The following is a 14,619-nucleotide window of genomic DNA, read 5'->3' on the forward strand; positions in this document are numbered from 1 at the left end:
TTAATGCGAGTTTTAACCTAAATATTTTTGAAAAAAAAAAGCAGGCTAGTTTTTCTTGCAATAAAAAATATTTTTATATTATATTTGTTTTGGTCTCTTTTAGCTTGGTGCAAAGTCTTCGCATAAAAAAATAAAAATCATATTTATAGACTTACTAATGCCGCAATTTTATTGTGTTACCAATCATTACTTAATAGTTCAAGCACTATTCTATTTAAACTACAACAGGACATAAATAAAGCCCTCAAAATATAAAAAACTAGATTCTAGAAGTAAAACTATTAAACTAAAATATTTCTCCCCAAATGTATTTATATATTTAAGATATAATATTTCTTCCCAATTCTATAACGCATGAGCCATCATAGGTTTGAAAAATCTTCCTAGCATGTCTAGCATACATTTCGCCATTTAATTTTTTTTCTATAAATAACGAACCAATAAGTGTCATCTCTCAGTTTCCCAATATAACATTAACCTTAAAGTGTTCCGTATGTCCTTTTATAAATACTCGTGGGTTCTCAATTTCAGAATTTTACAAAATTCAATTTTTCTATCAGAATAGGGACATCAGAATAATCCAGTTGGTATAGATGCCCAATGAGGCGATACAGTACACGATATCAATTTGCGTTGCTTTATTCACTAGTATTGGGTTAATCGTTTTTTTGTAATTCGCGTCAGTACCATTTTCTTAAAATTTTGTCACTAGTTCGCGAATGCACACGTTTTACGCTCTCCGGATGCCTCTGGTTAAAATAAAATTAATTTCTGTGCGTTTAGCTGTGTTGTCCACCATTATTATAGGTAAATGATATTTCTTTGCAAATAGTAACAAAATTAAAATCAAATGAAATAATTCTAATAATAGGTACTAGAACTATCACTATCACCTACACCACCATCTTTTTTGCCCGAGCAGAAACAAATGTTTTTTCAATTTTTACAGAAAATTTTTTGTTAATAATTTTAATATATTAATTTGTCACAAATAAATCTGTATACCGTAATCCTGTATACGAATAGCTGTACTTTTAACAGGTAACCTATAAGGAAGAGTTTTAAGATTAAGGCTACGATAGTAATTATCCTTTTTCTTTCTTTTTTTACCGCAATTTTTCGTTGTTCACATCTGGATGTAGGATTCCTTTCTGTTTGTTCAATCTGCACATCTGTTTCTTTTTCTCTTTCCCGAGGTTTGAATTTTTCTGATCATTTCTAAGATAGATTTAGGTAACCGCTGACTTTAGGTTTATGATATATGCTATATAAAAAGTATTCAAAATATATCGTAGACTTGTAAAATATCATGACGCCATAGTTTCTACTTGAGGTACCCTGTATGGGAAATTTTTGTTCCAAAAAAGGCTCAATACTAATCGACGTATCCGAAAAATAAAAATACCCGAATTTTAAATGCATTTGTTCCTTTCATCATGACTAAACTGTATACAGAGTGTTTCCTAACTACGGTACGAAACTATACAGGGTGAATCGTTAGGTCGTTTTATGAAAAAAAGTTCCTATGAACGTATGTCCGGAGTTGCTTTGTTTCTGAGATACAGGGCGATGAAGGTTCAAAAAAATAACGGTATTTTAAAAATACTATAACTATCCTTAAACCAATTTGGTTGAAATTTGGTGCAGTTATTTGAAGTTATAAGACGCTTATTTAGCTGTAACTAGATTGAAATTATTAGGTCCAGTGGCGTGTCAGTGGGCACCACATGCTTATTGTTGAGAAAAAACAAGGCCAATAATTAATTGTTTTGCAGCTTTTTTGATTTTTGTATTTAAGCAACTAAAAATACAACTTTTTCGTATCTTATCTTATTATCTTCATATCTGGCTTTGTTTTCGAGAAAAAAAAATTTAAAGTATCTTTAACTCATTCTAAAAATTATCCATGGACAACAACATGAAATAAAAACCAATTAATTCGATAAACAATTTCGACCTTAAAGTACATGAGCAAAATGTCCACTCTCCAATGCACGACTTTTTGGTCTCTTGTGTCTTGTTTACTATGATAATAAACATTCAACTTCTACGATTTTTATTATCAGATTTCTGAAATACAACAAAATAACAAATACATTGCTTCTTATGACACATAATTGGCAAATCCATTCAAGTACCTCCTTTGTACCTACCTACTTTGGAGACCAGCTGACAGTGATAGAATTGCTATAAGTAAAATTTAGCTGTCAATTAGCAGTGATTCATTACTCCATCATGAATAATTTTACTAACCATGAAATGACCGACATGCACTTTATTTATGGATTAGCAAATGGAAATGTGGAAAAAGCACGAAGAATTTACCAGGACAGAAGAATATATCCTAACAGAGTAATTCCATGTGCAACAACATTTAGAAAACTACATGCAAGATTATGTGAAACTGGGAGTTTTAATAAAAATATGGGTGGTGGAAGACCAGAACCTATAACAACGCCTGAACTGGAAGAAGCTATACTTGATGCGATAGAAGAAGATCCTTCCAATAGTATCAGGAAGATTGCACTGCAGCTTGAAGTCAGTTCAAAAACCGTTTGGAAAGTTCTAAAAAGAAACCTCCTACATCCATGTCACATACAGCGTGTACAAGCTCTACTGCCTCGAGATTTTCATCCAAGATTAATGTTTTGCAGGTGGTTGATTCATACGATGGCACACAATAATAATTTCCTACCAAATATTTTATTTACGGACGAGGCAAATTTTTCAAGAGATGCTATTATGAACTTCCACAATGATCATTTTTGGGCCGACGAAAATCCCCACGTTATTAGAGAAACTCATTTTCAGCAACAATTTTCGCTAAACGTTTGGATAGGAATTATTGGTGACTACCTAATTGGCCCATTTTTTCTATCAACAGGTATAAAATTAACAGGTGAATCCTACACGGATTTCTAGCAACACCATTTACCCACTTTATTAGAAGAAGTACCCCTACAAGTAAGAGTCAACATGTGGTTTATGCGTGACGGGGCTCCAGCTCATTTCAGTGTTCTTGCTCGTCAGCATCTCGACGTCATCTACCCTAATTGCTAGATTGGACGTGCAGGACCTCAAAATTGGCCGGCTCGAAGTCCTGATATGAATCGCCTGGATTACTATTTATGTGGCCATCTGAAGGCTCTTGTTTATAAAACTCCTGTTCTAGATGTGAATGACTTGAGGAATCGGATAATTGTCAATTGCAATATCATAAGGGATACTCCAGGTATTTTTGAGCGTGTCAGACACTCAATGACAAATCGTTTGCAGTCGTGTATTTTATCAGAAGGTGAGCATTTTGCTCATTTACTTTAAGGTCGAAATTGTTTATCGAATTAATTGGTTTTTATTTCATGTTGTCGTCCATGGATAATTTTTAGAATGAGTTAAAGATACTTAAAATTTTTTTTTCGAAAACAAAGCCGGATATGAAGATAATATAAGATACGAAAAAGTTGTATTTTTAGTTGCTTAAATATAAAAATAAATAAAAATCTCTATAGAATAATGGCGTTAATAATGGTTTGTCTTTCTCTTATACTCCTGATTAAGATTTATTTTTGCAACACTCACAAACTTTAGTATTTCACTCTATTATAAAATTTTAATAACCAACATCCCTAAATAAAATTGATGACAAATCACAGACTGTAAATATGAGACATAAATATTCTGTTGATGGCTGACAATTCGATCAATAAATATAAAATGTGTGATTTAACCCCTTAAATTAAATCATTTAAGAATACAGTCTTTAAAATTCGATATAATATATAGGTTCAAGAATAGTGCCCGAATTTTTTTATTTAATTTTTTTCTCTTTTCCGCAACTTATTTTTTTTTAATTTATTTTGTGGCTTTAATCAACCCTTAACTTTGTTAGGACACTGAATCTAAAGCTGTTGCACGTTGGTCGATCCTGTGCCACCTGAAACCACCTGTTTACTGTTTGTTACTTGATATCAAAGCCATCTTCTGTCTTTTTTTTTTTTTTATGGTAAACACAAGCACAAGAGGAAAGTCCTATGTCACTCTTGGAGTGGTGCTTGCGCGAAGATATTTGTGGGCATTTATCTTGAATCGCTGTAGGTTGTATGTGTCGGGAAATATGTGAGGTGGAAGCCCGTTCCACAAAGAAGATGTTCTCCAGATGAATGAGTCCCGATACAGCGACATCCTTGGGGTAGGCAGGTGAACTCGATGTTGATGAGCCGCAACTGCTAGACGCGTCCTTCTTGCCGGAACAGTCCTGGGTGGAATCAGGCCTGCCAGCTCAGAGGAGCACTTACCGTGATAATAACGGTAGAATAAACAGAGATCAGCCACCTTTCTCCTGTGCTCCAGACTATCCAGACTCTTTATCAGTTCTGGTTTGTCGATAAGACGAATAGCTCTTTTCTGTATAGAATCCAGCAGGTTTAAGCTATGCTTGGGTGCAGAACTCCAGACATGCGAGCAATACTCGAGGAAAGGGCGTATTTGAGCCTTATAAAGAGTCAGCAGCTGTTCTGGTGTATACAGTTTTTTCGTTTTGAAAAGCACTCCGAGTTTTTTGGAAGCCGCCCTGGCGACCTCGGCAACGTGGTCATGCCAGGACACACTGTTCGTGACCTCGACTCCTAGAAGATGTAAAGATGATTTCATTGGCAATGTTTTCCCTGCCATAACCAGCTCCGGGCCACCAAGGTTAGTCTTCATCGTAAATACTGCAGCCTGCATTTTTTTTAGCGTTAAAATTGACCAAATTGTTATCGCCCCACTCCAAGATTGTTCTAATATGGTTGTTGGTTGAAGCTACTTGTTGCTGCCTAAGATTCTGAGAACTTGCGGCTGTCATTGGTTTGGCGGACTTAAATGTGGAAATAAGTGTGCTATCGTCCGCAAAGCTGTAGATTGGATTGACAGTGGTTCCTAGCAAATCGTATATTAAATTTTATGTCTGTTTATTTTTTATTTTTTGTCTGATTTGGCTGCCTTCAGATCCGTTCAGTCGGGATTTACTGAATCGCTTACTTTTTTTGGAGCAAAGATCGATGACTTTACCAGCCAAATAGAGAACGTAAAAAAATTATCTAAAACGATAAATGAAATGCAGCAGGAAATTTCCGAAATTCGTAAAGAGTCTTTGCACTTAAGAACGGAAATCGAAGTGCTACAACAAGAGAGTCGTAAAAATAATATTGAACTCTGCGGCGCCCCAGAAAAAAGGAATGAGAATATAATATCAATGGTAAAAAAAATAGGCTCCATTGTTGGAACCATAATTCATGATGATGATATAGCCGCTTCTCATAGAGTTGCTCGTTTTAACAAGGGGTCGGATACCAGCAATATTTATCCTAAAAACGTTATAGTAAAGTTTTTCTCCGTGTCGAAGAGAAACGAATTTTTAAGTGCAGTTAAGTTAGGTCGAAACCATGGTTTGAAGGCTTCTGACTTGGGATTTGAGCAGGGAACTAGGTTGTTTGTCAATGAACATCTCTCTTCATACTTCAAGCAGCTGCAAGAAGGGCTCGGGAGTTTTGCAAAATGTCAAACTATACATATGGCTGGATTAGGGATTCGAAGATCTTCATTAAAAAAGAGGATAATAGTAGGGCTTTTCATGTCTCCAATGAACAAGTTTTGTCGTCTTTGAGTACTTAATCCCTTTTCTTCTTATGTTTAAATACTTTAGTCTATCTCCTATGTATAATCTCTATTTAAATGTCTGTATGCACTGAATTTTCAATTTATTACCAAAATACCAGAGGACTTAGAACAAAAACTGTTGATATTTACCAATCTATGTGTGCTGCTCAATTTGACTGTGTATCAATAACTGAATCCTGGCTGAAGCCTGATGTGCTGAGCTCGGAGTTATTTCCTCCTGGCTACAATGTTTTTAGATTGGACCGTAGTGCTCTAGTGAGTACTACGGCTCTAGGGAAAAAGTGATGGTGGCGGAGTAATGCTAGCTGTGCGCGATATTCATTGTGCCGAACTCATACCAAGATTATGTAACACCAATAATATAATTGAAGATATATGGGTCAGTGTCGTCTTAAATGGAGGTAATAAATTGTTAATTTGTACTGTCTATGTCCCCCCTCACGCATCTTCGAATAACTATAAACATTTCATGTCAAAAGTAGAGTCTGTACTAAGTAACAAAATTAATGGAAAAGTTTTATTGCTAGGTGATTTTAACTTGCCTAATTTATCCTGGTCGAGTAATAACAAACTAAATTCTGATAACGCCACTGACCCATGTAGCAAATGCTTTACTGATTTTTACTTCCTTAATGGTTTAAAACAATTTAATTATATTTTGAATTCAAGGAATAGAATTTTAGATTTAGTTGTAGGTACTAATTCTTTAATAACCGAGGTACTTAAATGTAATTACCCATTAGTGCCTGAGGACAGTCATCATATGTCGTTGGAGGTAAATATTAAGTTAAATTATGAAAAAAAAGTCGTGTGTAATTCTTATCAAAAGGTAAATTTCATTAGAGCAAATTATGCAGTTATTAATGAGAAAATTCGTTCTCTTCAGTGGAAGGATTTATTTTTATCTCGTGATGTAGATAACAACATCGAATGTTTTTACGCAGAACTGAGTAATATTGTGAATTCTGAAATATCAAAAATAAAAATTAAAAAGCGCCAATATCCTTTATGGTTTTCTAAGCACACTATTAATTTAATAAAGAATAAAGTGCAGGTGCACAGAGACTGGAAAAAATACAAGCTACAGTCTGACTACGATATTTTCTTAAATTTACGTAAAACTGTAAAACTAAATATTGGTAAAGACTATAAAGTTTACATTACTAAAACAGAGGAAAATATTAAGCATGACACAAAGTACTTTTGGTCGTTTATTAATAATAAAAGGAATACAAAAAAATTGCCGTTAAAAATGACCTTTAATGATCAATATGCTACGAATAACTCTGACATTTGTGAACTTTTCTCAAAGTTTTTTAGCAGTGTTTTTGAACCATCTAATACTCCATCATTAATTGATGTTGTCCGATCAAAAGAATGTTTTACTGTTGATCATGTTCGAGAAGACGATATTAGAGAAGCATTATGCTCTATGAATCCCAAAAAGGGTCCTAGGCCAGACGGATTTCCCTCAATATTTCTGAAATCATGTCCTAATCTTTGTGAGCCTCTATATTTATTGTATAATCAATGTATTTCAACTGGTAAATACCCTAAGCTTTGGAAAGTGGCCCAAATTGTGCCTATTTTTAAATCAGGAGATAAAAGCGCTATCAATAACTATAGACCGATTTCTCTCTTGAGCCATTTTGGGAAACTGTTTGAGTCTCTTATTTTGGATCAATTATTTTTTATTGTTAGGGGATCGATTGACTTAAACCAACACGGCTTTTTAAAAAAAAGATCGGCACTGACTAACCTTGTGCCTTACGTTCAACTCATATCTGAGAATATGGAGCGAGGTTCTGAGACTTGTACAGTGTACACCGATTTCTCTAAAGCTTTCGATAAGGTCCACCACCCAACTCTTTTAATAAAGCTTGAGAATTTCGGGGTACATGGGGCTTTGTTTGAAATTTTTAAAAGTTACTTAAGTGAAAGATCTCAGTATGTTGTTGTAAATGGCCAAAAATCGAAGAGTACAGCTGTGACTTCAGGTCTGCCTCAGGGGTCACACTTGGGTCCTCTGCTGTTTATCATTTTCCTATATGATATAGAGCAATGTTTTTCACATAGTAGCTATGCTTTATATGCAGATGGTCTTAATATCTCAAGAACTAATAATTCGGCTGCTGATTACTTTACTTTACAGTACGATTTATCTAATTTTATGAATTACTGTACTTTGAATAGACTTTTTGTCAATTTGGATAAATGTAATTGTATTTTGTTCTCTAAAAGGCCTGTTCCTCTGCAAGTTAAATGTGATCTTTACCTAAATAATGTTAAGCTTACATATTTGGATTATATTAAGGATCTTGGGGTGACATTGGATCCTAGGCTTTTGTTTGAAAAGCATCTTGAAAATATTGTACAAAAGGCTCTTAAAAATCTTGGATTTGTTTTTCGAGCAACAAAAGGATTTAGCAACATAAATTCCTTAACAATTTTATTTAATAGTATAGTAAGACCTGTACTGGAATACGCAACAACAGTTTGGAATCCAATGTACGCCAATTATATTGGCCGACTGGAGAGTGTGCAGCGCAAATTTGTTAACACTTTAAATTATAGGTTTAACAGACGACGGCATTTCTTTAGTTATGATGATAATTTAAAATTTAAAATTTTAGAAAAACTCAATTTTAACATCAATCCTTACATCCGTCGTAATAGACAAACTTTTGTAGTGTCCAGGTATTTTTCCAATTACTTATCGAATTCTCCAATTATTAGATGTACCCGTATGTATAATAGTTTGGAGTTAAACCATCCTAATATTGACTTATTTTTTTTGAGCTTTGATGCCTTTAAACGACACCTAAGATGGCTTCCTGATTAAACTACATAAGTAATTCTTTCTAGATTGTGATGTAATTTTAAGAATTAATTCTCTGTAGTTGTAATTATTATTATAGAGAACTTGTTTACTAATTTGTGTTTGTGATATAACGTGCTTTCTTATTATTGGACAGCTGTGCCTGTCTGTTAGAAAGCCTTGACTGTAAATAAATAAATATAAGACCCGTGATCATCTAGATTATGACAAAATTTTTAAAATACGACCTGTAATAGATGCAATCAAATTAAACATGTCAAAAATTGATCAAGAATAAAACAATTCAATAGACGAAATCATGGTGCCATTCAAGGGGAGGAGTTCATTCAAACAGTTGATTCGGAATAAACCGCATAAATGGGGAATTAAAATATTTGCCAGAGCTGGAGTGAGCGGTTTTATTTATGACTTTGAAATATACAAGGGAAAAGGGACCGTAAAAGAGAGTAATCTAGGAATCAGTGGTGATATTGTTATAAGACTTGTGGAGACATTACCCAAAGACTTAAATTATAAAGTTTTTATAGATAATAATTGGTTCACGTCGTATAAACTATTATGTGAACTTAAGAAACTGGAAATATTTGCATGTGGAACCGTAAGGATTGTAAGGATACCTGGATGTTAATTAAAAAATGATTCTGAGTTGAAAAAGGAAGGAGGTGGTTCGTTTGACTTTTGTACAGACGAGAGTAAAAATGCTCGTCTCCTTATATTGAATCAAAATAGGTGTTAGATGTTATTATTTACGACTAATTTACCATCCAATAGATATTTACATCATAATTGCATGGCTCTTGTACAGGAGAGACTGTTCAGCAAGAGGTATCAATAAGTTTAAACGACTGGTCACATTCAGAGCCGAAGTTTCACATGCAATGTTACAACAAAATGCACCATTGCGGCGAAGAGGACGGCCATCTGATCCAGTTGATAATGAACAGCCTCCGCGTAAACGGCCTGTTGTACCCAGACCCATAGATGATGCAAAATTTGATAGATTCTCTCAATGGCCAGAACAGATCGAACCCAAACAGAGATGTAGAAATTGCATCAAATTATACACCAGAATTTCCTGTATGAAATGCAAAATCCTGTATGCCCCTTTGTTTGTCAAAGGATAACAATTGTTTTGTTAGATTTCATAACCGTTAGTTTTTAATGTTTAGTACCTTTCCTACTTTTCCGATACGACTTAAGTTAACTAAAATAAACAATTAAAAATTTACATTTGTATTATTTTTCGCTCACTGATTCCAAATGAAGTAATAATTTTTTTCCCTAAAAAAATGGCCCTTTCAAAAAAAAATTTTACCTTATTTTTTAGCCAATAATTATACAAAAAAAAAGAAAAAAAATTTTTTTTTGCAAAAAATAATTTGGGCTTGAGAGGGTTAAGTAGCACAAGTTACATTGCTAAGTATATGAATACGAGTAACGCTTCCGTCTGGCGGGTGCTACGCGAGCAAAAACTTTATCCTTACCACTTCCAGAAAGTTCAAGGATTGGCTGCAGCCGATTATCATCCTAGAGTTCAATTTTGTTAATGGCTTATTCATCAAATCGCTGTAAAACCAAATTTTTTACGCTATGTTTTATAGACCGATAAAGAGGCTTCTTTCTCAAGAGACGGTATTTTTAATAGTAGGAATAGCCATTTGGGACGAAGAGAATCCCTATGCAATTTTTCATAAAAAGTATCAGCAACTATGGTCTGTCAACGTATAAGCATTAAGCAGGCATTCTTTATCATTATTTACTTAGACCATACTTTCTACCGGAACGGTTAACAGGACCTATTTTCCGCCGTTTCTTGGAGGAAATTCTTCCAGAACTTCTGGAAAATGTTCCAATAAACGCTGGGCAGCAAATGTGGTTTCGGCATGATGAAACGCCAGCTCACTTTGCTGTACAAGTACATGAGGATTTGGCTCAGCGGTTTTGACACCTTTGGGTTACCAGAAATGGAGCAGTTTCTTGGCCTCCTAGGTCACCCGATTTAGCCTCGCTAAATTTTTTCCTATAGGCACATGTTAAGTCTTTAGTCTTCGAAACTTCAGTAGGAATTGTGAAACGAAAGTGGACGAATTATAGCAGCATTTGAAACGAGTATCAAATTTTTAGTCAAGTCCGCCGAAGTCATGTGCGAGGATTAAATCAGTGTGTTCAGGATAAAGGAAGGCATTTTGAATGATTATCGTGATGATATTACGTACAGAAGGCAAAAATTTAATGCATTAAATCCGCAGACATCTCATCGTTTTTCTAAATTTTAACGCGTCTTAGAGTCCTAGAGCCGTAGTGACACTTTTTCAGACATAGGTACTCAAATGTTTTCTACTGTCGCACTGAATAACCCCTAGAAGTTTGATCCGAAATCTATGGAGGAATATTAACTGATTCTCTACCATTCTAAACAATAAAGGTGCTCATAAAATAGTTATTTTCTTACCTGAAAAACTTTTTTCCGATGTTGGTGTCTGTAACAGGAATTAAATGAAGACCAGTTTTATACTGCATATACATATTATGCGTCATGAGAAGCATCCATGCAAACACACATAGTCTTATGTAGTGAAGGGCAGATGACAAAGCTATGCACAGCTCCGAGTCCTGAAACAAGTACAAAAAATAGTATATCCCATAGCCCAAGAAACACATTTTATTATCGTTAAATATACAGGGTGGAATTTTCAACTGGAATAAATTAAGTATTAGAGAGCCTATTTATTTGTTGAAAAAATAAAGGAACACAGGTCCCTTTATTTTCAGTTTAGCACCTTTTTTTCTTGAATCTTTATAAATTTTACCCTCTTTTTGAGGGTAGCAAAAACCCCAATTTTTTTTTTCAAATGTGAAGGTATGTTTTGTGATAGCATGTTGGAAAGGAAATAAAAAAAGGAATATGACCCACTATTTACTTTTGCATTTTAATAAGCTAAGAAGCTAGAAAGAAATAAAATACGAATTTTTCGACAAGGTTATTTTGTTGTAAGTATTGTTGGAAATGTCGCCCATTTTTTTTTTGGAAAAACCCTAATCTAAAATAAAATTTATTCTTGATATTACGAATCATATCTGGAGTTATTTGGCGAATTTCATATATAAGTCTTTGCCTAAGTTCATCTAAATTTTCTGGTCTTATTACGTAAACTTTCGGTTTTTAGGTGACCCTAAACGAAATAATCCATAGGATTAAGGTCCGGCGATCTTGACTTTCATTCAATGGTAACTCTTCTTCCTATCCAGCGGTTTGGAAAAACTTAAGTCAAATGGTGTTGCACGTTTTGGGCGTAATGAGGCGGAGCACCATCCTGCTGAAACCATATTCGATCATCATGAAGATCTGCTTCTGCTTGATGAGGAAATAAAGCAGTCAAAGCTGGCATAAACTCTTGTTGCAAGTAATTTAAATATGTAGTGCCATTTGAGTTAGCTGTAAGGCATATTGGGCCAATGACTTGGTCGCCAATTATGCCTGCCCAAACATTAAGTTTTTGCGGACGCTGAGGGTGTGTTTCTCGTATCCAGTGAGAGTTTTTTGTGGACTAACATCGACAGTTCTGTTTATTGACCTTACTATTGAGTGCAAATCACTTGTAAAAGAATCTAATCCAAATCTGCTAAATGCTAATTAAAAAGATTCATCATCACATCACAAAACTGAAGACGACGGTCCGGATCATCTTCTAATAAATCCTGTATATATTGCATTTTATAAGACGTATCGCTTATGTTGCATTCTCTTACAACCTGTCGAACTGGAGTATTAGGATTTTCTTGGAGAGTCAGTAAAACATTTAATTGCGTGTTTTTATCCATTAGCCCACCTCACGATAATGATTTTCATATTTGCTGATAATGCTTTGGGAAATTGCTGAAAGATTAGGATGTCTTTCGTGAAATAGAGCTGCTACTTCTGCTTATGCGCGTGATCTGTCTCCAAAGCCAAAATTTCATTAAAATTTCAATTTTTAGTGATTTAGTTGAATAACCCATTTTTGTATGAAAATACTTTTTATTTAAAGTAAATGGTTCAAACTGCACAAAATACAATTTACAACAATATTATACAACAAAATTATTGGCTTCTACCAAACCAAAAATAAAGTGATCATTGGAATGTGACAGACAAATAAACAAAAACTTGATCAATTACATTTTTTTTTCATTTGGACATTCCGCGCAGGTAAAATCCACTTGCTAAAATGGCAACATTTTATTACTTTTCTGGCTTTCTAGCTTATCAAAAGGCAAAAGTAAATAGTAAATCATATTCTTTTTTTTATTCCCTTTCTAACGAGATATCATAAAACATACCTTCACATTTGAAAAAAAAACTTAGAGGTGGTTTCTAGCATCAAAAGAGGGTAAATTTTATAAAAATACCAAAAAAATGTGCCAAACTGAAAATAAAGGAACCCATGTTCCTTTTTTTTTTCAACAAATAAATAGACTCCCTCTCCCTCACTGAATTTGTCACAGTTAAAAATTCCACTCTGTATTTAACGATATTTTAGTAACTTTTTAGTTTTGGTATAAACTGTCCAACAATGAACCATTTTTATTTTTTACTCATTTTTTAAAGAGAATAGAGAAGGTAAAATTTGCAAACTTCAGTTTATATTAGTTATTATAATGATGTATTAAATACAGGCACCATTTAACAAAAAATAATATAGAGTTAATCTTTATAATTTTTTTTTTAAAACCTGTTTTGTGGTTTACTGTGTACCACCTTGTGGGTACAATGAACCATCTACACTGTTTACAGTGAACCAAAAACAAAAAAAAAACGAATGAAGTATGATTATGTATTTTTCAATAATTACAACCAGTTTTAAAGTTTTAAATTCTAAAAATAAGTTAGCAAAAATAAGAACTTCTTTTAAAAAACTAAGAACAAAAAACAAAATAAAAAAAACTTAACTTTTACAAAAAAATAGGAATTTTAACGAACATCTAATAAACCTAAATTAACATTAAATTTAAAATAGGAATTTTGCCTTGAGGTACTTCCATTAATATGAGGCTTTGGTAAAATAGTTTTTATGTCCGCTAGATCTATATCTGCCATATCTGTAACAAGAGGCATGTAAAACATATTGTCTATAACTTTTCTACGCAAGAACGTTACAGAAAAACTATTTTTATTTTCTTTTAAAATTTTCCCCACATAATAAATAATATTTTTCTTTAATTGAAATTCTACAAGCACAAAGTCATCAGGAAGTGGGGCTCTCTCAAGAGCCAACTTAATACCTGGCAACGCTTCATCTTCTGATGTCTCATTATCACTGTCTAAAACCAACGATGTGTCTGAGCTTGACGATGAACTTTCCATTAGGACTATCTTTGTCTTCTTCGGAACTATTCGTCTTTTACGTTGTTGCTTCATTTCCAAGAGGTCCTTTTCAGGAGTGTCAGTTGCAATTAGACTCCTTCCCGCTTTGCGTCTTTTCCTTGTATTTTTTCTGGCGGCTGCACGGAGTGGTGGTTGAAATTCTTTGGGAGATATAAAAATATTTTCGTTGTTTTGTTGATACGAAGTGGTTGGAATAGGAGACTCGATATTTAGGTTTTTCTCGATACCATCTGGTTGATTGGATATAGTAGCTTTTTCTGTTGACATGTCACGTTGTGAAGAGTTTGTGTTTTCTTCAATATCATCTCTGTCATCTGGGTTTCCATTTTCCACCTCTTGGTCCAAAATATATAGGTTTCGATCTCCAGGGTCAGGTCTATCGGTGACGGAGCTAGGCATAAAGTCAACTTCTGAAAAAATGTTACGATCAAACGGAAATTTGCCTGTTTTCCGAAATGCATTTGTAATTGTAGATGGTGTCATAGCTTTCTGATAAGCTATTCCAATAAAAGATGCTAATTTATAAATAGTAACGGGAATCCCAGGATTTCTCAGCATCCAAGAATTAATAGAGGCATTATAATATTCTTTAAACGGCTTCATTATACCAACATCTAATGGTTGGGCTTTCTGCGTTGTATGGGGTGGAAGGGTTAAAATATTAACACCGTTTTCCTTTGCAATATCAATAGCTCTGATTGTCAGGTGCGATTCGTGGTTGTCCATAATCAATATGGATGGATTCTCTTTTGAAGAT

General features: G+C 34.0%; 1 protein-coding gene across 3 annotated transcripts in view; it reads right to left on the bottom strand.

The window, feature by feature from the left end:
* Positions 1 to 14,619, bottom strand: part of LOC126743632 (adhesion G protein-coupled receptor E4-like) — a 747,227-nt gene that overhangs the window by 262,759 nt on the left and 469,849 nt on the right. For all 3 annotated transcript variants that reach the window (XM_050450819.1, XM_050450821.1, XM_050450820.1), the window contains one exon: positions 10,950 to 11,110. In XM_050450819.1, coding sequence (XP_050306776.1) covers positions 10,950 to 11,110 — 161 coding nt within the window. The remainder of the gene's footprint in view (positions 1 to 10,949; positions 11,111 to 14,619) is intronic.

The sequence above is a fragment of the Anthonomus grandis genome, chromosome 13 (assembly GCF_022605725.1).
Source record: "Anthonomus grandis grandis chromosome 13, icAntGran1.3, whole genome shotgun sequence".
Taxonomy (NCBI): domain Eukaryota; kingdom Metazoa; phylum Arthropoda; class Insecta; order Coleoptera; family Curculionidae; genus Anthonomus; species Anthonomus grandis.